Source organism: Ochotona princeps, chromosome 5 (assembly GCF_030435755.1).
Source record: "Ochotona princeps isolate mOchPri1 chromosome 5, mOchPri1.hap1, whole genome shotgun sequence".
NCBI classification, from domain to species: domain Eukaryota; kingdom Metazoa; phylum Chordata; class Mammalia; order Lagomorpha; family Ochotonidae; genus Ochotona; species Ochotona princeps.
The window spans coordinates 78,012,941-78,038,391 of record NC_080836.1 but is presented as its reverse complement, the minus strand read 5'-3'; the positions used below and the strand labels follow the sequence as shown (position 1 = coordinate 78,038,391).

Sequence of the window (25,451 nt, the reverse complement as noted above, 5' to 3'; positions counted from 1 at the left end):
TGAAGCACCCAACATGCTGAGTTCTTGATCCTTTCCCCCAAAATTGGACCTTCCAACATTCCTCCTTCACTTATTTCCTAATTACATCATCTTCCAACCATGCAGACCTAAAGGCTTTGTGTTGTCCTCTCTTATATACTGCATTTATTCTGTAGCCCAGTGTTGGTGCTTTTAACTTAAAAATACAGAATTACCCTTTTTTTTTTTTTTAATGTGAATAGATTGGTTCTGCTGCCTTCCTACCTGAACTAAACAACATAATTTATCTTTCTGGCTCACTGTAATAATTCTGTAATCAGTATAGCTAGTGGTAGGCCTTTAACCAAGTGCTAACAACACTGCTTGGGATACCTCCGGCCCAGAGTGTCAGGGTCAAAGTCTTCACCTGCTCTTGATTCCAGCTTTCTGCTGATTGGTACTCTGAGAGTTCAAGCAGCTGGGTCCCTGCCACCTGCTTTGGATGATGTTCACAGCTCCTGGCTTTACCCTTGGTCTTTTCTGGCACCAGAGAAGCCAATCAGTGGACAAAAGCTCACTTCTTCCCTCTCTCTGACACCTCTCAAATACAAAAATTTCAAAAAACAGGGCCTCGCGCTGTGGCCTAGCAGCTGAAGTCCTCACCTTGCATGAGCCAGGATCCCACATGGGTGCTGGTTCTAATCCCAGCAGCTCCACTTCCCATCCAGCTCCCTGCTTGTGGTCTGGGAAAGCAACAGAGCATGGCCCAAAGCCTTGGGACACTGCACCTGCATGGGACACCCAGAAGAGCTCCTGGCTCCTGGCTTTGGATTGGCGCAGCTTGGGCTGTAGCGGTCACTTGGGGAGTGAATCATCTTCCCCTCTGTCTCTCCTCTCTACATTTATGACTTTGCAATAAAAATAAATAAATCTTTAAAAAATCTCAAAAACATAAAGGTAATGAAAGCTAGATAGCAGGAAATTTGTAGATTAAACTTTTTTTACTTCTGTTAGGCGTAACTTTATTAGCTTATTAGTAAGCTAATAAAAGCAAAACTCTTTCTGTCCTGTGCATAGAACATAGCCTAGCATTTAGGTCTCAATGAGTATTTGTTGAAAGAATGAAGACAGAGAATTTTGTGAAGCAACACTATTATAAATGGAAAAGTAAATTTATTATTCCAGTGTAGCCTACGTATTTTAATTTTCCATTACTGTTTCCAAGAAAGGAACCTAAACAGCTTAAAATGAAAGTATTAAAGCATTACCACCCACTGACAGAAAAGTACCATCTGAAGAAGCTATCTTAAACTAAAATTGCCATTTTCCTGTGTACATTTATAAAGTTAAATCAATGTTATGCAAATTATGAAAACAATTTTACTCAGTTGTAACGGCAAGAATTTTTATTCTTGTTACATTTTTAAAAAAATCCTTGTAATATTTAATCAGTTTCACATTAATTCCTCAGGAGCTTCTACAATGCTGAAAATAGTCCACTTTCTACTTGTAGAAATAATTCGACAAACAGAATCTTCATCAACTTTTTTTCTCTTAAGATAATTTCATCCTTTACTTACGGCTCTTCACATGAATTATCAAGCTGCTTTCTTAGGATTATACCCTTAAATATTCCATAAATCCCATACTGTAGATGAGTCCTTTTTATGCCCTCATTCTGTATTTAATACTAGGCATTTTAAAATTAACTTATATCCCCCCCTTTTTTTGTTAAAGAAAAACATTCATTGTAGGGAGAAAATACAAGCGACCTATCATCTCTCCATTCACTGGGGCAGGTATGTTTTTGTCTTTACCAATAATGAGAAGCAGCCAAACTTACCATCTTCATATTGCTTTTTCCGAGTTGTATTTTTATCAAGCGACCCATCTAGAAAGCCTTTTCCAATCTCAGTCCAAACCTGAAAGTAGAAAAATATACTATTATCCTGAACCTAGACTTTCTAAATAATATAGAACAATGTAAACTAAAAACAAAAGAACTCCTTTTTCAGCAACAAATCTGAAAATCAAGCCCTCCCTTTTAAGTGGGATACAGTTTTTCACTTATACATAGAATGCAATATATTTTGATGATTTCTATTAACTGGAAAATTTACTCTTTAAAAGGAATAAGAACAGGGGAGAGCAAAGTGATGTAGTAGTTTACGTGTCCACCTGAAGTGCTGGCATTCCATCTGGGTTCAAGTTCCAGTTGTTCTACTTCAGATTCAGCTATCTACTGATGTGCCTGGGAAAGCAGCGGAAGATGGTCCAAGTCCTTGAGCCCCTGCATTCACTTAGTAAACCTAAATTCTCTGAGCTCTCAGCTTTGGACCAGCCCAGCTTTGGATGTTGCAACCATGTGGGGAGTGGATCAGCAGATAGAAAACACTGTCTCTCCCTCTCTCTTTCTATAAACATGCTTTTCAAATAAAAATAAATCTTTTTTAATGGAATAGGAATAGAAAGGAAAAACAACACAATAGTTAATCCTCACTTTATTATAATGAAAAAAGTAGCTAAATAAATACAATTTTATTTTGTCTATGATATTAACAACGGCAAAGGTGCAGAAAAAAATTTTAAAATTAGGAGTCCACACTTGATAAGCAGTTGCTTGAGACATTTGCATTTCATGTAAGATATGAACTGTTGAGTCTTAGCTGGTCCACTTCTGATCCAGCTCCCTGATTATGTCCCTGGGAAAGCAATAGAAGCTGGCCCGAGTACTAGGGTCCCTGTCCCCTGTGTAGGAGACTCAGACTGAGGTTCTGATTTTGGGTTTGGCCTCGCCCAGTCATGACTGTTGAGGCCATTGGGGAATTAACTAGCAGATGGAAAAATCTCTCCTTCTGCTTTTCCCTCTCTGTCACTTTGCATTTCAAATAGATAAATATTTTAAAATGGGTTGAAGGTTTGGTGATGATAAGCAGTAAATCAGGGTTTCATTACTGTAAAAGTGGGTCAGAATCCAATCCCCCCCAAATCATTAAATGTAATTCAAACATTTTCAAAGAACTTGAAGGAAACAACATGTATTGATCAATGGCTAAATGTCTGAAAAACAATACTTAAGAGTATTCAACTCCTACCTTAAGAAACATTTCAAGGCACTTACATGTAAAAACTTACACTGTTCAAAATACCATATAAACATAGACCAGATATTCATATTAGAAATATCCTGGGGGTCTGGTGGATAGCCTAGTGGTTAAATCCTCGCCTTGTATCCACTGGGGTCCCCTGTGGGTGCCAGTTCATATCCCAGCTGCTACACTTCACATCCAGTTCCCTGCTTGTGGCCTGGGAAAGCAGTCAAGCATGGCCCAAATTCTTGGGACCCTGCACCTCCCACATGAGAAACCCAGAAGAAGCTCTTGGCTCCTGGCTTCAAATCGACAGCTCTGGCCTTTGCAGCCACTTGGGGAGTGAACCAGCAAAAGCAAGATCTTTCCCTCTGTATATCTGGCTTTCCAAAAAAAAAAAAAAAAAAAAAACCCTTAAAGTACTAGGCAAAATTCACAAAGAAACAAGGTAAAATGATTTGAAAATGTAGAATTACAGAGAGAAAAGGTGAAACAAAGAGGAGAAAGAGAAAGAGCTATCTTCTATCTACTGGTTCACTCCCCAAATGGCCTCAACGGCCAGAGCTGAACCAATCTGAAGCCAGGAGCCAGTAGTTTCCTCCTAGTCTTCCATTCATGTAAGTACAAGGTCCAAAAAACTTGGGCCATCTTCCACTGTTTTCCCTAGCCATAAACAGAGAGCTAGATCGGAAGTGGAGCAGCCAGGACATTGAACTGACAATTAGACTTATGGGATGCCATCATCACAGGGCAGAATATTAGCCTGCCACAATACAGAGCCAGCACCATGAATTAAATTTTTTAATAAAAGCACAGGGAAAGGACACATAATGTTGGAGGGAAATAACTGAAATGATGCTGGGCAGTTCAAAAATTAGAATTGAATATTTTATTGAGTTGAATCGAGTGTGCAGTATACATTTTTTCTCATTTTAACACTTGTGAAATCAGCATGCATCTTACAACGGATGACATTTCCCAACTGTCATCAGCCAGTTAATATTCATGATACAGTTGCCATCACCTTTGAACTCACAAATTAGTTATTCTGGTGACATGACTGGACAGAGGAATCCTTCGGTGTTTCAGACACTGAAAGATCATTTGAGGACGGATACTAAGTGCTGCTTATGGTCTGAAAACTTTTACTAATACTAAGAATACCTAACTGCTGCTAAAATATATACTTTGAATAAACTCATGAAATATCAGACACATCCAGACTGAGGGATACTCTACAAAATAACTGTCCTGCTTTCCAAAGATATCAAAGTACAAAAACAAAGAAAAGTTGACAAATCCTTCTAGGTGAACAAAGTTTGATTAAGGGGACTGGTGTTGTGGCCACCACTTGTAACACTGCAATCCCTTACAGACACCAGTTCCAATCCCAGCTGCTACACTTTTGATCTAGCTCTCTGTTAATATACCTGTGAAAGCAGTAGAGGATGGCCTAAATGTTTGGGCCCCTCACTTACGAGGAGACCCAGAAGAAATACAGGTTCCTGAAATTTTAGATTGACCCAGCTCCAGCCATGTGGCCATTTGTGTGGTGAATCTCTAGATAAAGACCTCTCGCTGTAACTATGCCATTAAAATGTAATTTTTTTTTCTTTTAGAAATTTATAAACAAAAGATCTTTAAGCACTGGGACAGGACAAAGCAAGGCCAGGAACCAGGAGCTTCTTCCAGGTCTCCCAGATGGCTGAGAGGCACCCAAACATTAGGCCATGTTCTTTTGATTTTCCCAGGTTGTTAGCAGGAAGCTGTATCAGAAACAGAGCAGCAAGGACACAAATCTGTGCCCATATGCAATACCGGCATCACAGCCAGTAACTTGCCAGCTATACCACAAGGTCAGCCCCAAATAAGAAATTTTTATATGACAGAATCTTAAGCTTTCTACTTTAGAGGCAAAACTCTGTGTTATTCAACAATTTGAAGACACAATAATTTACAATTTCCCTCATAGACTTACTGTGCCATGATTCTTTTGGAAGCGAATGACTTCCTGTTCATCTTCAAATGTACTTCCCATGACTAACTGTGTAACACACTTCATAGCAAAACCAAGCATATGCTGGCTAAGGGGTACATGCTGGCCCTCCGGGTAGGAAAGCCATCTACCTAACAATTCTTCTGAAAGCTGAAAGAGAACAAAAGACCACAATGATTTATCATTTATACTTGCTAAATCTTTAAAAAATCCAGCAGACAGGCCAGTTCAACCTTGTAAACGTTGGCTCCACCCATTAACTGATTGATTTGTAAAACAGAAAACAATCATCATCACACCAATAAAAACAGGAAATCAATGAAAAACTATAATAGACAAACCTTGAACCTAGTGAAAACTATAAGACCAAAATCTTATTATCTAGTTAAGAAGAATAATGGTTCATTTTAGAATGTCCATGATGTTTTAAAAAAAAAAATCACTAAACATACAAGCTAGTATATGTACTACATTTGTTTCAAAACCCCTTCATTTGCCAAGTACTTATTATATCCATCATGGAATAAAAAGATCACATACTTTGGAGTCAAAATAAATGGTTTTATTTCAATATAACGAGTCCTAGATGCACTACAGCTTTAGATGATTTGCTTAGCCCAAAGCTCAGGGATCTCAGCAGCCAAACTTCACATGGCCCTTCCTACCTTACTGCATTCGGGATAATAATCTCATGGTGTCATAACATGGCAAAGGTTCTGTAAAGTAATAAATCACAGGTACTTGTGGAAAACTGGGAATAAAAGCAGGAGGAGTCTATTTTACTGCAAACGTTTTTTCCACCCACATTTACTTTTTCATAATACAAACATCGGTGCTATGGGGAAAAACAGCTTTTTTGCAACAAAGAAAGAATAAAAAACTTTTACATAAAAATATTATAAAAAACATTTTGTATAAAAATAAATTAATGTTTTTAATTTCATTTTATATGAACTTTTGGAAGAATTCACATAATGTGTCCAATTAGGACAGGAATCCAAAATTAAGCTCCTTTTCCATATCAATGACATGAAATTTTATTCACAGTATAAAGATTTAAAGTTGGAATTTGACAGAAGCTATATTCAAAATGAAAAAATTTGGCATCACACAGATTTATGCCTAAAGAAAAATATATGGAATATAAAATTTACTTTTGGAAAAAGGAAAAGAAAGTCTTAAGGATTCAAAAGTATGGATGGGAAACACAACTGCCGGGATACGAACCGGCGCCCATATGGGATCCCGGGGCGTTCAAGGCGAGGACTTCAGCTGCTAGGCCACGCTGCCAGGCCCTTTTTTCATATTATTAAAAAAATACTATCAGGCGGGCCCAGTGCAATAGCCTATTAGCTAAAGTCCTCGCCTTGCATGCACCAGGATACCATATGGGTTCTAATTCCGGCACTCCCACTTCCCATCCAGCTCCCTGCTTGTGGCCTGGGAAAGCAGTAGAGAACAGCCTAAAGCCTTGGGACCCTGCACCCACGTGGGAGACCCAGAAGTCTCCTGGCTCCTGGCTTCGGACTGACACTTGGGGAGTGAATCATCGGATGGAAGATCTTCCTCTCTGTCTCTCCTTCTCTCTGTATATCTGACTTTCCAATAAAAATAGAATAAATCTTTAAGAAAATATATTATCAAGCATAAGAGGTGCCCTTTATCTGCGGTCTGGCTTTGCTGGCCCACATCCTACACCCAAGAGCCTGGGTTGGAGTCACTGCTCTGATCCTCACTTTAGCTTCACCTAATATGTACCCTAGATCCCATGAGGCACCTGTTTATGTCCTGGCTGCTCCACTTTTCATTAAACGTCCTGCTTGTGGCCTGGGAAGGCGGTGGAGGGATGACCCAAAGCCTTGGGACCCTGCACTCATGTGGGAGACTTACAGGTGGTTCCTGACTCCAGACTTTGGATCGTCTTGGCTCTGGCTACCGGGGGCCATTGGAGAGTGAAACAGCAGATGGAACATCTTTCTCTCTGTTCTCCTTCTCTAGTTAAATCTGGTCTGCCTTTCCAATCAAAAATAAATGAACCTTGTAAAAAAACATGTGGTTTGGAATAAAGTGTTTATCAGTTAAGACAACAGTGTCCTTATCAGCATGTCTGGATCCAGTTCCTAGCTCGGGTTAATGATTATGGCTTTCCCTCAGTATACAACATGGGAGACAGTGGTGATGTCTTACAGAACTGGAGTCCTGCCTCTCACATGAGAAACTGGGATATAGTTCCCAACTTCTGACCTTGGTATGGTCTCAGTCCTGGCATTTGCAGGCATTTGGGGAATAAAATAGCAGATAGGAACTCTGTGTCCCCACTTCTCCAAAAAATAACTTTTAAAGGGCCCGGCACGATAGTGTGGCAGTTAAAGTCCTCGCCTTGAACACGCCAGAATCCCATATGGGCGCCAGAAGAAGCTCCTGGCTCCTGGCTTTGGATTGGCTCAGTTCTAGCCGTTGCAGCCGCTTGGGGAGTGACCCATCAGAAGGAAGATCCTTCTTTCTGTCGCTCCTTCTGTCTGTATATCTGCCTTTCCAATAAAAATAAATAAATCTTTAAAAAATAAGTTCAGAAATGTTCAGTTAATAATATCTCAATTATTCCCCAATAACCACGTTGTTTTTTAAGGGGTAGCGGATGACAATCTTCCACAAACTTTCAAAACAGAAAGGAGGAAAAATGTATTCCTCCTCATATTAAAGCTAGGGAAATTCTGGTGTCAAAACCAGAGGTATTAGAAGAAAAGATTATACAGCAATTTCCCTCATGAACCCAGAGGATAAAATTCTCGAGAAAAAATAAGCAAATGAAATCCAGCAACATATAAAACCTGAAAGTACAGGCCGGCACTGTGGTTTAGCAGGTTAAGTCTCCATGATGGCACTAGCACCTCATACCAGAGCACATGTTCGAGTCTCGGCTGCTCCACTTCCGATCTAGCTCCCAGCTAACACAACTAGGAAATGAGCAGCAGATGCCCCAGCACTTCTGGATGCTGCCACCCGTGTGAGAGACCAGGATGGGTCCCAGGTGTCTGACTTCGGGCTGGTCCCGCCCTGGCTGCTGCAGTTCGGAGGAGTGAATCAGCAGATAAAAGATCTATTTCTTTCTCTGTTTCTCCTTCCTTCTCTCATTCTGATTTTTAAAAAAATTCAAAAAAAAAATTTAAAAAAAGAGAGATTTCTTTCTTTTTATCGGAAAGGCAAATCAGCTTTACAGAGAGGAGAGAATGATCTTCCATCCAGTGGTTCAATCCCCCAAAGAGCCGCAAAGGCCAGAGCTGAGCCAATCCAAAGCCTGGAGCTTTTTCCAGGTCTCTCACATGGGCGCAGGGTCCCAAGGCTTTGGCCGTCCTTGACTGCTTTCCCAGGCCACAAGCAGGGAGCTGGATGGGAAGTGGAACAGCCAGGACATGAGCCAGCAACCATACAGGATCCTGGTGCATGCAAAGCAAGGACTTTTACCACTGAGCCACTGTGCTGAGCCTAATAAAATAACTCTTAATAAAATGAAAGTGTATAACTCTCAAGATTAATAATCCAGGCTTCTATCTCATAGCTAGGGGGAAAAAAGAGCACATTAAAATTTAAGAAAGCTGAAGACAGGAAATGAGAAATCAAAGAGCATAAATAAACTGGACTGGAAAATAAACGTAAAGGAGGGGTGGAGCCAGTTCATAGAACACAGGCCATAAAATTGGCATACCTGGCATTAGCTATCAATTCAGTGCCCTAACTCTTTTTGATTGCTCTGTAAAAATGGAATTGGGTCTTTTAAGTAATTTTTCCATTGTCACTTGGCATGCTGTGAAGCTTTCCCGGCAGAAGGTGTGAGAGAGACATTTGCTGGAGGAAAGGGTGCCGTTCCAGCTTCTTCTGTGCTTGCTTAGCAGGCCCCTGCCATGTGTATGGTTTCCCAGTGCCAAGCTCCCACAGACTGCTGGAAAGCATTCTCCTACCAGCCCTCCTCTCTGAGCCTTTGTAGCATGCATCTCCTATAGCACCTCCCACTGCACTTCTCACTTTGGGGGGGCTTGGCTTCCACCTCGGCCCTGCACCCAGCCACAGGGAGAAGCCCAGAGCCTGCCTCACCACTCCCCCCAGGCCCTCGTACTTGCGGTGAGACGTCACCCATGAACAGCTTTCCCTCTTCCCTTCAGAACAGCACATTAATGGATGGATTTCTAACAGGTTCCAAGGAACAGATCAACAGCAAGTTGGTTTTGGGGAATGATCCAGCACACAGAAATGCTGTCTCTCTACCTCTTAAAGTACAAACACATATAAACAAATACACATCTATGCACACAGATACAGAAATATAACACAAAAATACATATATAAAAGCTTCACAATAAGCAGGAGAAGTAACAAAAGGCATTAAATGAGTTAGAAAGAGGAAATAGATTACTGTTACTATCAGACACAATGATAAACCACTAGTTAATAAGGAAACTTAACAGGGTTACTGACTACAGTGTATATAGAAAAATCAATTTTGTACTCAGAAACAAGCAAAATGAGTTTAAAAAATAGTGTTCTAAACACCACTAATTTCTCTTTAATTTGTATATATTGTTTTTTAACTTTTTTAAACCATTTATTTTTATTTGAAAGGCAGATTTTCATTTCGATTATTATTTTCCAACATACAGTTTTGTAGGTATATGGCTTCTTTCCATCCTTCCCTTTGCAAGGCAGAGAAAGAGAAAGAGATTTTCCACATGATGGGTCATTCCCCAAATGGCCACAATGGCCAGAGCTTAGCCAATCCAAAGCTGGGAGCCAGGAACTTCCTCTGGGTCTCCAACATCAGTGTAGGAGACCAAGAACTTGAGCTAAAGGCCTGCTTGCGCCTTTATCAGGGAGCTAAACTGGAAGTGCAGCAGCCATGATATGAACCAGCGTATTTACATGGGAGACCTGCACCACAGTCAGGGGCTTAGCTATTATGCCACATGATTGGCCTTAATTTTCCTCTTGAATTATCAGTATTACTATTAAGCTTTTTAACAAAGTAATCAGGTCTGGCATGGTAGCCTTGTGGCTAAAGCCCTCACCTTGCACTTACCAGGATCCCATATTGACACTGGTTCATGTCCCAGAGGCTCCACTTCCCATCCAGCTCCCTGCCTGTGGCTGGGAAAGCAGTCAAGGATGGCCCAAAGCCTTGGGACCCCGCACCCATGTGAGACCTCTGGAAGAAGCTCCTGGCTTCGCATCAGCTCAGCTCAGGCTGTTACAGCCACTTGGGGAGTGATTCAACGGACAGAAGACCTTCCTTTCTGTCTCTCCTTCACTCTGCATATCTGACTTTCCAATAAAAATAAAATAAATCTTAAAAAAAAAACTAACCAAAAATCAAAGCAATCAACTGTCAGCAAAATAGTGTAAAGTTAATTTAATTTTAATTAGGAACAAAAACTCTTAATTCAGTAATTTATTCTAATTATTCAGTTGATCTAGCATAAATTATTGAGAAAATCAACTTTTCTCCATTGCAAAATAATAATGCACAATCATATTTATTTTCTTGTTGTTGCTGCTGTTGCCATTATTTTTTTAAAGATTTATTTAATTATATTAGAAAGTCAGATATATATATAGAGAGAGAGACAGAGAGGAAGATTTTCCATCTACTGATTCATTCCCCAAGTGACCACAACAGCCAGAGGTGCGCCAATCTGAAGCCAGGAGCCAGGAGTCTGTTCTAGGTCTCCCACGTGGGCGCAGGGTCCCAAGGCTTTAGGCCGTCCTCGACTGCTTTCCCAGGCCACTGGCAGGGAGCTGGATGGGAAGCAGGGCCACTGGGCCATGAACCAGCACCCATATGGGATCCTGGCACATGCAAGGTGAGAACTTTAGCCACAAGGCTACTGCGCCGGGCCCTGTTGTTATTACCTAAGACGTATTTATTTATTTGAAAGGCAAAGTTGCAAAAAGGAAGAGAGAGAAAGAGAGACAGAAAGAAATCTAAAGAGAGACAGCTTCCATCTGCTGTTCAATCTCCAAATGGCTTCAGAAGCTAGGGCCTATTCAGGCGCTTCCTCCAGGGGCCCAAGCACTTGGGTCATTACTCTTGTGATGCTTTCCCAGAATCACTAGCGAGGAGCTGAGTCAGACGTGCCCATACAGGAAGAGCTACTCACTGCCAACACTGGGCTGGGGTAGTTGATCAATCTGTTCTGTCCTCTGTCCTCTATTATGATACCAGGTGTTGTCTACACTCCAGTGCACTGCTATATACTCCACGTTCACCTGGATATGCTATCAACTGCTCCATCTTTTGAACCACTGAGGAGGCCCAGTTCTGACACATGCAAGCCACAGTCAGAACATGGAACCTGCAATTCTCTCCATGGTTGGTGTTCTGAGTCCAGCAATTCAGTTGGGAGGATCCTCAAAGAAACTTCATCTGAGGTGATCCCAGATCTGATTCTTATTTGTGCTTGTCAATACAGGGTCTGGCACAGTCCGTCGCCCCAATCAGCTTATGCATAGACTGGTGGTTACAATTGCTGGGTCAGTTCTGTCTCCAGCCCTGTCTTCTATACAAACCAGTGGGTGTTGCAGCCCATCCCAATCCGGCCCACCACACACTCAGCTCTCATGCAAACCAGTGGGAGCTGCAGCCTAGTTGGAGTGACCCGCAAAAACCTCCACCAGTCCCACACCCTGCCCTGGTTCCCATGATTGCCAGTATGTACAGAAGACTGCTCCATTCTGTCCCACATCCCATTCAGTTCTCATTTGTGTCAATGGGCACTGAAGCCTAGTTCAACTCAATCAGCTCCACTATCCAGCCCACACACACCTGTCAGCAGGTGCCACTCTCTATCTAGTCACGCCTGCCCTAGTCCTAGTTCTCATCCTCACCAGGTGGAGTGGCAACCAAAGAGCGATGTATTCATGGTTTCCCTACTGGACCCACTCCCACTCCTGGATCTTGCACTCTCCAGGTGGTTCTGTACCTTAACTTCACAGAATTTGCCCCCCATTGCCAGCATCTGCCAGCTGATGCTGCGGCAAAGCCCAGCCAACTCACACCCCCTCTGATTTATGTTTGCATCAGTAGGAACAGTCAGCCCAGCCTGGCTTTTCCCTGATCTAGCTCACATGAGGCCAAACAGGGGTTGTAGCCCTGCCTAGCTGGGTCTGCCCACATCCCAATTCTCATACTCACCAGTAGGCATGGTGGTCCAGCAGGGGAGCCCCACGCAATCACCTATCAGTTTAACCCCCTCCCCACTTGGACTCATATGTGTTGGTTGGGTGCTGTGGCCCAGTCTGGCATGGCCCACCTCACCTCAGCTTTTGCCAGTGGGTGCTATAGCCTGGCAGGCCTAAACCATCCCTAATTCCAGCAACAGCCTAGCCCAGCCCAGCTGGCCCCCAGTCACAGCCCTCATGTTAACTGGCTGGTATTGCAGCCCAACCCATACCCAAATCTGGTGCTTGGATTCACCAGTGGGTGATATGAACTGGGCCAGCCTGGTTCGCTTCCAGACTGTGCCAAATGTATGCCAGTGGGTACCATTCCCTGGCCTGGTCTGGGCTTCTCCCTATCATAGTTCTCACGCTCACCTGCAGAGGCTGTGTCTTGACAGAGGAGTTCCTCAAGTTCCTCCATCAGAACCTCTCCCAACGCCAGATCTCACACCCATCAGGCGTCCATGGGCCAGGCCTACTTAGTCCACTTCCTGTCCTAGCAGGAATAGTGGCCTTTCCATTCTAGTTGGGAATTGCAGCTCAGTTATGACTGGTTCACACCCAGACACAGCTCACACATGGCAGAGCAGGGACAGAGAGCTAGACTAGCCCATCCTACACCTACTCTGGTTCTCACAAGCACCAATGGGTGCTGGAGTCTTACCTAGTCTGGCACACCCCAGACCCAGTCCACACTTGTGATGAGGGACACTGCAACCATGTCCAGGCCAGATTGCAGTTCCTCTCCGGCCTTCACATTCACCAGTGGGAACCACAAACCAGCTAGGGCATCCCCTTTGCTCTCCAACCAGGCCTGTTCCTAGCCACAGATCTTGTACATGCCAGTGGTTGTTCTGATCCAGCTTGACATAGTCCCTCACCTGTCTTGGCCTTTGCATTTGGGTCCTGTAGCCTGGCCTAACCCAGCCTGCCCCCAGTCCCAACTCTCACTGGCAGGTACTGGAACCTGGCTCTGCTCAGTCTGCTCCCATCCCTGGCTCATACTAACCAATAGGTGTGACAGCCTAGGCCGCCATGACCTGTATTCCAGCCTGGCTTTTGCACTTGCTGGTGAGCTAAGATTTGCTAGGCCCTGCCAGGTCTACCCCCTTCCAAAACCAACCCACACATTAGCCAACAGTTGGAGTCACTTGCCCAGCATGGCCAACCCCCAGGCCTGGACCACGTGCTCACCAGTGGAAGCTACTAGGGGAGCTCCCTAAGTTTCCCCACTTGGCACATTCCCAGACCCAGATCTCACGCATGCCAACAGGTGCTAGGCCCTTGCCAGGCTTAGCCTGCCCCTCCATCTTGGTCTTCTGTGAGTGGGTGAATGTTGTGGCCCGGCACACCTCACACAATACTTTAGGATGCTCATGTGGGTACTGCAGCCTGGACTTGCCCAGACACCCACGCCTCTGAGGAGACTCCAAGCAGGGGTACACCAGGTTGAAACCAGGAACCTGGGATTCCTTCCAGGTCTCCTACATGGAGTATTTGGGCTACTTTCCAGTTTTCCCAGGTGCATTAACAGAGAGCTGGATCAGTAGAGGAGTAACCAGAAATTGAACTGATGCCTGCCCATATGGGAAGCTGGGGTTGCAGATGATGGCATAATTAGCTGCACCAAAAAGCCCACCCAATAAAACTACTTTTAAATGGAGTCCAGAGTATATCTTCTCTGAGTTCTAAAATAAGTGACAGAGAGTGGGCAATATGGCACAGTGGGTCAAGCTACACTGTCTGTGACACTGGCATTGTATATGGAAGTTGCCAACTCAAGACCTGGCCACCATACTTCCAATACATCTTCCTCCTAATGTATTCTGAGAGGCAGCAGATACTAGCCTAAGTGTCTGTGCCCTTTCCACCAATGTGGGAGATTCCAAGCGAGCTCTGGCTCCTGGCTTCAGCCTGGCACAGCCCCAACTGCTGAAGACAGCTGGGAGTGAAATAGCAGGTGAAAGATCTTGTTTTTTTCTGTCACTCTGCCTTAAAGTAGATGATAATAACTTTAACAAATAAACATTTTAAAAGAACACATTTAGGCCCAGTGCGGAATCCTAGCAGCTAAAGTCCTCATCTTGCATGCAGCAGGAACACTTATGGGTGCTGGTTCTAATCCTGGCAGCCTTACTTCCCATCCAGCTCCCTGCTTGTGGCCTGGGAAAGCAGTCAAGCACAGCCCAAAGCCTTGGGACCCTGCATCTGCGTGGGAGACCTAAAAGAAGCTCCTGGCTCCTGGCTTCAGACTGGCACAGCTCTGGCCATTGCAGCCACTTGGGGAGTGAATCAGTAAACAGAAAATCTCCCTCTTTGTCTCTCCTTCTCTCTGTATATCTGACTTTCCAATAAAAATAAATAAATCTTTTTTAAAAAATAGCACAGCTGATTTAAAAATAAAAGGAATGATAAGTAGTAATCAAATGTTTGTTCTAATGACTTTTTCTTCCATGAGACAATATACAGGAGAAAAAGAGGAACTGGGATTACAAATGGTTTCCTAAACAGAAAAGATCACTCTTGGGACAATCCATGACCCAGCAGAGATTTTAACAGACTGTCCTCTCCCAGTGTCAGATCACTGGTGATTGTACAACAAATGCTCATATCCTGTGCTAGCAAAGTCCAGCCACAACCATTGACACTTTGCAACCAGCACTATCACTGTCTCCCGTAATCGAGTTACAATTTGCTTATGGCTGAAGCTATTACTTTTGCAATAAATCATAAATGTAGTATTGTTACAAGTGCATTATAAGTATTACAAATGACTCATCTCGTATTTTCTATATTCTAAACATATACAGAGTAGCAAACAGCTAAAGGACTACAAGAACCCTTTTCAATTCTTGAATCCTGATTATATGTGGTAGAAAAATTTTAAATTATTATTTATTTTATTTGAAAGAAAGGCAGAGAAAAAGATTTTCCATCCACTGGTTCATATCTCAAATGCCAGAAAAGCCAGGGCTGCGCCAGGCTAAAATCAAGAGCTGAGAATTCAGTCCGCATCTGCCATGTGGGTGGCAGGAACCTAACCACTTGATACATCACCTGCCAGCTCCCAGGGTGGCCATAAGCAGGAAACTGGAGTCACAGGCAGAGTGAGGGTTCCAGCCCATGTTCACTATGGGGAGTGGGCATCCCAAGCAGTGCATTAACCACAATCCCAAACATCTGTCCAGAGGGAATTTTAATGAGCTTTATTTGGTAGTTCAGTTCAATACTAACTTATTGGAAGACATATCCAAATATATTACAAATGCCTTTTTTTCCTAATAGACTTCTTTTAAGAATATCTCTTCAAATTTTTGTCTTACCTGACAGACATTTATATCCAGTGATTAACAAGAATGCTTATATGCTGGAACATTATTTTATCAGCTATATTTAAATGATACATCACATATATAAACTGTAACGACTCAAAAATGAATGCTATTAGTCTTGTATACATTAAATAAAGATAAAACAATTTACAGATGTCTTAATAGTGTTCACATTAAAATATCATGTTAATTTCAACTAGCACCTAATTTTATAACAGAAAAACAAAAGTCAAAATTACAAAGATATCTACAAAGCAACATTTAAGATTTTAAATTTATGCCACATAAAAAGAAAGAATACAAAGTCTGTTTTGAAAAAAGTCTTCAGGTAATCATAGTAATTATTATAAAATTATTGAAATGTCAGTGAAGTGATTTTTTAAAATTCCACCTTATATTAAGATACTAAAAGATTTGCTTAAAAACTCAGCCAAGCAAAAGTATACTGCAGGGAAGCAGAATTAAGGTATGAAGAGGCAACATAGCTTTGTGCTCAGTATATAAACTCATGAATCGGATCTACTGGGGTCAAATTCTAATCACATTACCTTCACTTATCAACAGTCTGACAAGCACCTGAACCATTTTCTTCATCCGTAAAGGGGAAAATAATATCTACCTACAATGCTCTTGTGAAGATTAAATGAGCTGATAATACAAGTTATCAAACCAATTAACTCCATGATTTTGACCATCAGCATTACTACCAAGCTGTCATTTAAGCAGATTTTGGACAACAGCTATGGATTCTAAAATTTAGAAACACATGGTTTAGGTAGTATTTAGCCTTAAATCATAGGAAAATATTAAACTGACACACATAGAAAAAAGAAATTACACTCACAGTTTAAAGTGGAGGTTCAGGCCTTGAAGCAAAGGTGGTCAGAGCAGTAAGGAGCCAGAACCCACAGGATGAAGTTGAGAATATTAGAGTCATTAGAAGACTTAGTTAGAACACAGAATGCAGATCTGCTAAAAAACAAAGCCCAAAAGCCAAAAAGTTTATTGCAGCAAGTGAGGCATACAACTTACTTGGTGTGTGGAAGATCTATTTGTTATATGAAAGGCAGAGTTACAGAGAGGGAGCGTCAGAGGCACATCTTCATCTGCTGGTTTACTCCCCAAATGTCCACCAGGGCCAGGGTTCAACCAGGCTGAAGTCTCCCACACAGATGCAGGGGCCTAAGTGCTTAGGTCACCTTCCACTGCTTTGCACAAGCCATTAACAGGAAGATGGAGCATCCACATGGGATGCCAGCACCACACAAAGTGGCTTTACCAGCTGAGCCATAATGCCAGTCTCAGCACACAACTCATAAAGCTGCATGCTCTGGTAAACAATACTACTCTAATCAACCTTAAGGAAATTAGGTAGGGAGGAGCAGGGTTCTCCTGACAGCATCATGTTTCAGTAATGTTATTACTAATTAATTATTTAACAATTTTGTCTAAGTAACTCTCAAGTTAGGTATCTGGCTTACGCTGTGATATTGACGATATAAACCGAAAACAAATTTATCACACAATGACCCAGTCAAGGAGCCAAAACCTGAAAACATCATGGCAAAAAACATACATATAATCTGGAAAATAATTTTTTATCTAGCAAAGCTTTTTACAGGAGAGGAAAAAGAATGGAATATAAAACTACAATAAAAAGACTGTAAGTTTAGAAAACAGAGCCTGTGATAAATGGTTAAGGAAGGGGCCAGTACAGTGAGTTAAGATGCTGCCTACGACACTAGCATCCCAAACCAGAGTGCAGTTTGAGTTCTGCTTGTTCTGCTTCTGATCCAGCATTCTGGCAATGCACCTGGGAAGGCAGCAGATAATGATCCAAGAGCCCCTGGTCATTCTAGAACTTTATCTGGGCTGCTAGCTTCCACCTGGATGAGCCCATTGCCAATAAGGCCATTTGGAGAGTAAATCAGAAGTTGCAAGATCTCTTCCTTTTCTTCTGTCACTTTGCTTTTAAAATATACAAGGAAATACATTATTAGTTTAAACAATAAAGAAATTAGGAACTGGGCCAGTGCAGTAGCCTAGTGACTAAAGTGCTCACCTTGCATATGCTGGGATCCCATGTGGGCACCAGTTCATATCCTGACTGCCCCACTTCCCACCCAGCTCCCTGCTTGTGGCCTGGGAAAGCAGTAGAGGATGGCCCAAAGCCTTGGTACACGGCACCCATGTGGGAGACCCGGAAGAGCTCCTGGCTCCAGGCTTTGGATTGGCTCTGGTCAACTGCTGCAGCCAATTGAGGAGTGAATCAGTGGATTGGAGATCTTTCTCTCTGTCTCTCCTGTCTCTGTAAATCTGACTTTCCAAAAAAAAAAAAAAAATTTTTTAAAAAATTAGGAACTAGTATTGTGATAGAGCATGCTAAGCCGCCACTTGCAAATGTGGAATCCCCTATCAACACGCTAGTTGGAGTCTCACAAGCCAGTGACGGCCCAGGCTAAAGACAAAAGCCAGGAGCTTCATCCTCGTCTTCCATGTCAGTGGCAGGGGCCCTAACACTCGGGCCATCTTCTGCTGCTTTTCTAGGCAGCTGGATCGGAGGTGAAGCAGACAATGTTTTTGAGCAGTCACCTTCTAGTCCCTATGAAGAGTTTTTTTTTTTTACATCAATATCTAACAATCTTCACAACAAATCTGTAATGTGGTTATTATCCTTAACCTACATTACAGGAAATAAAAGCTGACAAAGGTCAAGTAACACCCAAGGGCTCATGTTGACACTAAAACACTACCAAGAGATGGTGCTATAACACAGTGAATCAAGGCACAGCAGGTTAAGCCACAAACTTCAGCTGCCAGTGTCCTATATCTGTGTGTAGGATCAAGTCCCAGCTCTGTTTCTGCTCTAGCCTCCTGCTAGAACCTGCAGGTAATGGCTCAAGTATTTGGGTTCCTGACACCCATGTGTGTGGCTCGGATGGACTCCTTTTCTCCTGGCTGTGGCATAGTCCAGGTCTGACTATTGTAGAAATTTGGGGAGTGAACAAAGAAATGGAGTAAGTCTTTAATCTACAAATGAAAAACTTCAAAGTCTCTTCTCCTGGGCAAGCACTATATAAACACAATAATAATGCTATTTCTCAAGAAGCCATATTCAAAATATAATAAATAGCTTTAAGTACACAGATTAAGGGAAATGGAAGAAAAACACAATCTGAAATGGGGACACAAAGAAAACCAATTTAATTGTATTATGTGTAGGTTGTCACAGTATTTTACAGAAGGTACATAAGGGAAACACATCAGAGGCTAGAGTAGAACTTAGGCAAGGCTGGGAAGCAGCGGATGACAGCTCAAGGAGCTGGATCACTACCCTGCACATGGGAATCCTGAATTAAGCTCTTGGCTCTTGGCTCCAGTCTGGCACAGGCCCAGACATTATGAGCATGTGGGGAGTGCAGCACAGTCTCTCTCTGCCTCTCAAATAAAATAAATACAATAAATAAAATCATTCATGCAGTGTGATCTCCGTTTATATGAGGGGTCTTCAAAAAGTTCATGGAAAAATGGGATTAAAAGGCAAGCTTACAAAGCCTGCACTATGGCACAGAGGGTTATCTGCAATGCTGACATCCACATATGAATACTGGTTTAGACCTGAGTGCTCCATTTCTGATTCAGCTCTCTGCTACTGTGCCCAGGAAAGCAGCAAAACCAGGTCAATGTAATTGCATCCTTGCCACCCATGTGGGGAACCTGGATGGAATTTCAGGCTTCTGGCTTCAGCCTGCGCAGTCCCAGTCATTACAGCTGCTTGGAGGGTGAGCCAATGAAAAAATTTATTTCTCTCTCTCATTTCTGCTCTTAAACTCTGCCTTTCCAATAAGTACTTTTAAAAGTTTATTTTGGTGGAAAAAAGTGTTTTGGAATCTATGCATTTTTTTACAACATGCACTTTCAATTAACTCATTAAAGATCCCTATTTATAGTAAAATTATGGGTGGCTTATTTTAGACTGTTAGACTTTCTATGTTCTCTATAACAACAATATATTGTTTTTTAAAACTTGGTTATTTTTAAAGGGCATATATGGATAGATTAAATGCTTTGGACAGATACAAAGATTTTTTAAGATCTAAAATCAAGAGAAAAGACAAAGGACTGAGATTGGCAGAATTTGTTGGTGGGGAAGCAGGAAACAAGGAATTCACACATAAGGAGGAGCGAAGGACATCTACAGGAAACAAATGGTTTGTGGAAGACTGGCAATACCAGAGTGAGGATGAGGTGTTTGGGGCTGGCATTGTGGAAGAACGGCTGAAGCCACTGCCTGAAACACTGATAGCAGCATCCCATACAAATACCGGTTAAGAATCCTACCTGCTTCACTTCTTATCCAGTTCCATATTAATAGCCTGGGAAAGCAGCAAAGGATGGCCCCTATGTTTGGGTCCCTGTATCCATGTGGAAGGCCTGGCTGGTAGCATCAGTCCAGCATAATCTTGGCATTACAGCCTTTTAGAAAATGAACGAGCAGACCAGAGATCTTTCTTCATATCTCCCTTCTCTCTTTTTTGTTACCTTGCCTTTCAAATAAATTAGCAGTTCTTTAAAAAAAAAAAGGGTGATGGTTTGGGACAGTCTTGTGGGGCCAGAGAATGTGAAGTAGGATACAGGGCCCACAAAGGATCTTCGGGGACAAAAGGAGACGGCATCATCAGCAATGTTTTTCTCCAACCCAGCAAATGATTTGTGGAACTTCTTAGAAATGTCAAGTACCCGTCTCAGTGACTCAGTGCTTGGAAGCAAAGGCTTAATAACCTGCATTTTTAACCAGAAGCAGAGATTATAAGTGAGCTTAAATCATGCTTCACAAAACTTTGGCCCAGAGTGTGGCCTAAAAACAAAGAAAAAACCAACCAATAGAAAACTCTGGGTTCTCTACAGTCCAGTTATTGCAATGAATACAACAAGTCTCCGTGTTGGTATTTTTGCTTTCTTGGCTATATATATTTGTGTACATTTGTGTTGAAATTTCACAATAAAAACCAGCTTAGAAAGCTAAGAAAAGAGGAGCAAACACAGGACACACCAATAATTTTAAAAATACATTATTAGATAAATTGTAGAACATGGACTAAACTACTAATCACCTTACCTTTAGAAGAAGGGTAAAATTACTCTGCAGAGAAGTAGTCACCCCATTTTCATACAATTTTTTCCTCATGTGGATTTTGCTCACACTCTCACCACTTGACTGATACCTCAATAATGACTTCAGCATGGTTTCAAAAGAGTCCGCTGAAATACAGATTAAACATTTGTAAATCAAAATAATCACTTTCTAACTTTTTACAACAAGAGGACAAAAACATCAGGGAGGAAAGGCTTACTGGCTGACAGCATATTTTTCTCCTACAACTCCCTGGTCCTTTTGAACTATGAATCCCCAGCTATAGGCAACCGCCTAGGTTGCCTTGTACCTAGGCAAGTGTTAAACTGCTGGGAGAAAAGCAACCAATCACTGGCAGGCATTCTGGGCCTGGTTAATGATAAACTGATGTTAACTATACTAATGTACCAGCATAGTTGCCTATTCTTTCTTTCTTTATTTTTAAGATATGTGGGGAAGGTGAACACTGGGCCTGGAAATATCACCCTGGCCCCTGGTAGGCCATGTCAGGCTGGGCCACAGTACTCACTAGCACATGCGAGATCTGGGGCTGGGGGCAGGCCTGGTAAGGGAACTCAGAGATCTCAACTGCTGGCCTGTAATTCCCACTTGTAAGCACAAGGGTTGGGGCTGGGGACAGGGCAGACCAGGCAGGGCTACAGCACCCACTGGTCTACATGTAAGCTGGGTATGGGGCCATGCAGGGCTGGGCCAGTCCACAGCACACACTGGCACAAGTAACAGCCACAATGAGCTGCAGTCCATGATATGTTGGACCACAACACTTGCCAGTTTATGTGATGACTGGGGCTAGGCTGATACATCCATCAGAGAGAGCTAGGACTGGGGGCAGGCTAGGCTGAGCCAGGTTGTAGCACCTGCTGGCAAATATTGAGACTGGAGGTGGGAAATCTTAGATTGAGCATAAGCAACCAATGGCGTACGCAGGACCCAGGACTGGGAACATGCCCAGTAGGGAAATCTCAGGAACTTCCAGAGCTAGGACTAGGGGTGGGCAAATGTGAAAGCAGGCAGTCTGGGTTAAGCTACTGCACCCACTGGCACACATGAGAATCAGAATGAGTGCAGGCCAGTTGGGTGAGGCCGTAGCATCCATTAGCAAGTGTCAGGACTAGATGTAAGCCATGCATGCTAGGCTGGACAGCAGTACTCCCTGGCAGGTACAAAAGCTGGGATTGGGAGAGGGCCTGGTAGAGGAACTGTGGGTACTCCCCTGCTGGGCTGCAGCTCCCACTGGGAAACATAAGAGCCAGGGCTTGGGATGAGCCAAGCTTGTCAAATCAGCAGCACACATCAGCATATGTGTGGGCCAGGTCTGGGGACAAATTGGGTGATATGACCTTAGAGTACATGTATTGGGATTGGGTTTTCTCACTTTCTGATGCCTGTGGACATCATGCCCAGATGCACACAGGTGACATGACAGCAAGTTCATCTAGGCCAACAGAGGACATAAAGTGCCTCAGCAGAGGATGGAAAGCATCACAGGTTGGACCATTCTTCTGGTCAAGTTTTTCAACATGTTTCAGGGTCTGAACACTAAGGTGGACCTGGACAGCCAATAGATCTTGGTAATTTTCTCAGCCCTGGTGCAATGAAGCCAAAGATGTCTCAGAACTATCAAAACCACACCCTTGGAACACTCTTCTCCACATCAAGGTCTCTAGGTTGCCATCAAAGGACCGTCCCCTATCCCCAGGTGCCAATGTAGTTTGAAAGCAAGGAGAGACCCCCTTCCCTTCTCCCTCTGCAGACACAGGTAAAAAAAAATTAAGACATTGGTCTCACACACCTTCCTCCATACCTTGAGCCTTCCCATACTAATTGGATATCCAAATGGGCATCCATTCCCCTCAACTATGTAAACAACATTACATTTAAATTAAATTTAGCAGGTAGTCGTGCCCAAGTGGTTAAGGTAATGGACTTGAAATTTAAAATAAATTTAAAGATATGAAGTCAAGCAAACCCGTAAGAATGCAATACCTTGAGAATGTCCCTGTTAAATCATTCATATTTGCATTGAGACACAAACTCACAAACTGTAATATCTCTGAATTCAAGGGGGAAAAAAAGGAAGAAAAAGAAAGCAGGCATCATGGTGCATCATGTTACGCCTTCATCTGCAATACAAGCATCAGATATGGGCTCCAGTTCAGGTCCTAGCTGATACACTTTCTTTTTTTAAATTTTTTATTTATTAATTACATTGTATTACATGACACAATTTCATAGGTACTGGGATTCTCCCCCTTTCCCCCATGGTGAATTCCTTCACCATGATGCATAGCCACAGCTCAGATTCCGTTGGGATTCCCTAATTACAAGCTCACACCATACCGAGTCCAGCATCCCACTGTCCAGTCAAGTTCAACGGCCTCTTAGGGAGGCCCTCTCAGGTTTGAAGGCAGAGCCAGCAGAGCATCACCTCAATCAATTAGAAGCTCCAACATATCATCAGCAACAGTCCAGGTACGATGAGGCTGGTGCAGAGTCCACTGATTGACATAGTCCATCTTAGAGTTTCCCCTTGTCCAGTTTTCCGCTGCAAGCATATAGCTGAGGTGGTTGATTGATCTACTCCATCTTCCATCTTTTCTTGGTTAATGTTTTGATTCCTCCATTTTGTTCAGGGGAATCCCCAAAGAAACTTTGAGGCGTTCCCAGTCCAGGCTCCTACATGTACTACTAGTAAGCACAGTGCCCGCCACAGTCCATCACTCCAATCAGCTGGTGGTTGTAACCCCTGGGTTGGATCTATTCTGAGCCCCAACCTCCATTGGAACCAATGAGTATTGCAGCTCTCCCCGGCTCTGCCCATCACACACTCGTCCCTCACCTAAACCAGTGGGAGGTGTGCTGGTTGGGTGCTGCATTCCCTACTGGCACAGGCCATTTCGCCTTGGCATTTTGTGTTTTGTACTGTTTTTTTATCGCAACCAAACCTGGCCAGACCCCCACACAGTTCCAGCGCTCGGGCATGCCAGTGGATGACGTGAACTGACTCAGCCTGGTCTGCCCCCAACCCGAGCCAAGTATATGCCAGTGGGTCACTTTCCAAAGTCTCTTCTGGGTTGTTTACCTCCATGCTTCCTGCGTTTATCTGTAGGGTCAGTGTCCTGTCAGAGGAACTGTTCAGATTCCTCCATCTGACCCCTTCCTGGTGTCAGGCTTCACGCATACCAGCAGGTCCTTTGGCCAGCACCGCTCTTCAATCCATTCTGGTTCCTGCTGTTGAGAGTTTCAGCCCAGCCACGGCTCGTCCATACCCACATATATCTCATATATGGCTCAGTTGGGGTTGAAACCTAGCTGAGCCAGTCCCACATCTATCCTGGTCCTGCAGAGCACCAAACTGTGTTGTGGTCTAACTCGGCATGGTGCGTCAAGTCCGAATCCATGTTTGTGTCAAGGGATTACAACTGTGACCCGACCAGAACTCAGCCCCCTTCCAGTTCCTGCGCCCCTTAGTGGTAAGCTCCACCCAGCCAAGGCCTCCCCCAAGCTCTCCAACCAGGCCTGTTCCCAGCCAGTGTTAAGTATGCCAGAGGTTGCTCTGGGTCAGCCCAGCGTGCCCCATAGACTGTCATGCCTCCTGCATAGACTTCACCGGCCCTTCTTAACCGTCCAGTGGGGTCAGAGTTTCCAGGGGATTGGTCCACGCATACCTGACACATTCTAGCCTCGAGTATGGTTCTCGAATGCCAGTCAATGTCATTGTCCTGCCTTCTGTGACCCCTCTGCTGATCCCTCATCCTATCACGTAATGGGGTATCCTGCTGGACAAGCCCGGAATTTTGCCTTTTGAATGAACTGGTGTTGGCAATCTGCACTATAAAGTGACTACAGGTTCTTCAGAGGAAGAGTAAGTGCCATTGAGAATCTTAAGGACTAATACACATTCTCAGAGTACTGTGGGTTCAGCATGGAGCGACTCATGTAGCATATCAAAGAAACCAAATTCCAGAACTTCCTGGCCGGGCGGCCAGCAGGCACAGCCTGGCGCCAAATGGCGCACTGGCTACCCAAGGGCCGCTCACCCCATGTACGTACGTACGTGGTGGTAAGCTAGGCTGGAATCGTGGCGGGGGACCTGAGCCCTCTGGGCCGCATGGCTGCCCGGGGGTTGAGCCACTCCTAGCTGATACACTTTCAAACTAACTCCATGCTGATGGACTCATGGCCTGGGAAAGCCGCATGGCCTGGGAAAGAGGATGCCCAAGTCTGGGGCCCTGCACCCATAAAGGAGACCCAGCAGAAGCTCATGGCTCCTGGCTGTGGACTGGCCCTGCTCCACTAAAACAGCCATTTGGAGAGTGATCCAGTGGATGAAGGATCTCCCTCTGTATCTCCCCTATCCATGTAATTCTGTCTTTCAAACAAAAATAAATAAATGCTTATAAAGAAAAAAAAAAGAGGCCCATCTCACTGATTTTAAAGCCATTAAAATGGATAAGTTCATGTGTTGTCAGATGATACAACTGAAATGAGTTAAGTTCAACATTTCCTTCTCTTTTTTTGTCAAAATATTTATTTATTTTTATTGGAAAGGCAGATGTACATAGAGGAAAGACAGTGAGAAAGTTCTTCCATTTACTGGTTCACTCCCTAAATGCCCACAACAGCCATAACTTAGCAAATCTGAAGCCAGAAGCCTCCAAGGCTTTGGGCTGTCCTCCACTGCTTTCCCAGGCCACAAATAGAGAGCTGGA

At 43.4% G+C, this 25,451-nt stretch overlaps 1 protein-coding gene across 3 annotated transcripts in view; it reads right to left on the bottom strand.

Moving 5' to 3' along the window:
- LOC101519324 (cytochrome P450 20A1) overlaps positions 1-25,451 on the bottom strand; it is a 72,693-nt gene that overhangs the window by 25,287 nt on the left and 21,955 nt on the right. The window contains exons 4-6 of one of the 3 annotated variants that reach the window (XM_004576926.3): positions 20,704-20,846; positions 5,026-5,193; positions 1,802-1,880 (exon numbers count right to left, since the gene is read on the bottom strand). In XM_004576926.3, the coding sequence (XP_004576983.2) occupies positions 1,802-1,880; positions 5,026-5,193; positions 20,704-20,846 (390 nt within the window). Of the gene's footprint in view, positions 1-1,801; positions 1,881-5,025; positions 5,194-5,708; positions 5,787-16,428; positions 16,552-20,703; positions 20,847-25,451 lie in introns of those variants that run through there. The other 2 variants (XM_058664875.1, XM_058664874.1) reach the window with 2 other exon arrangements.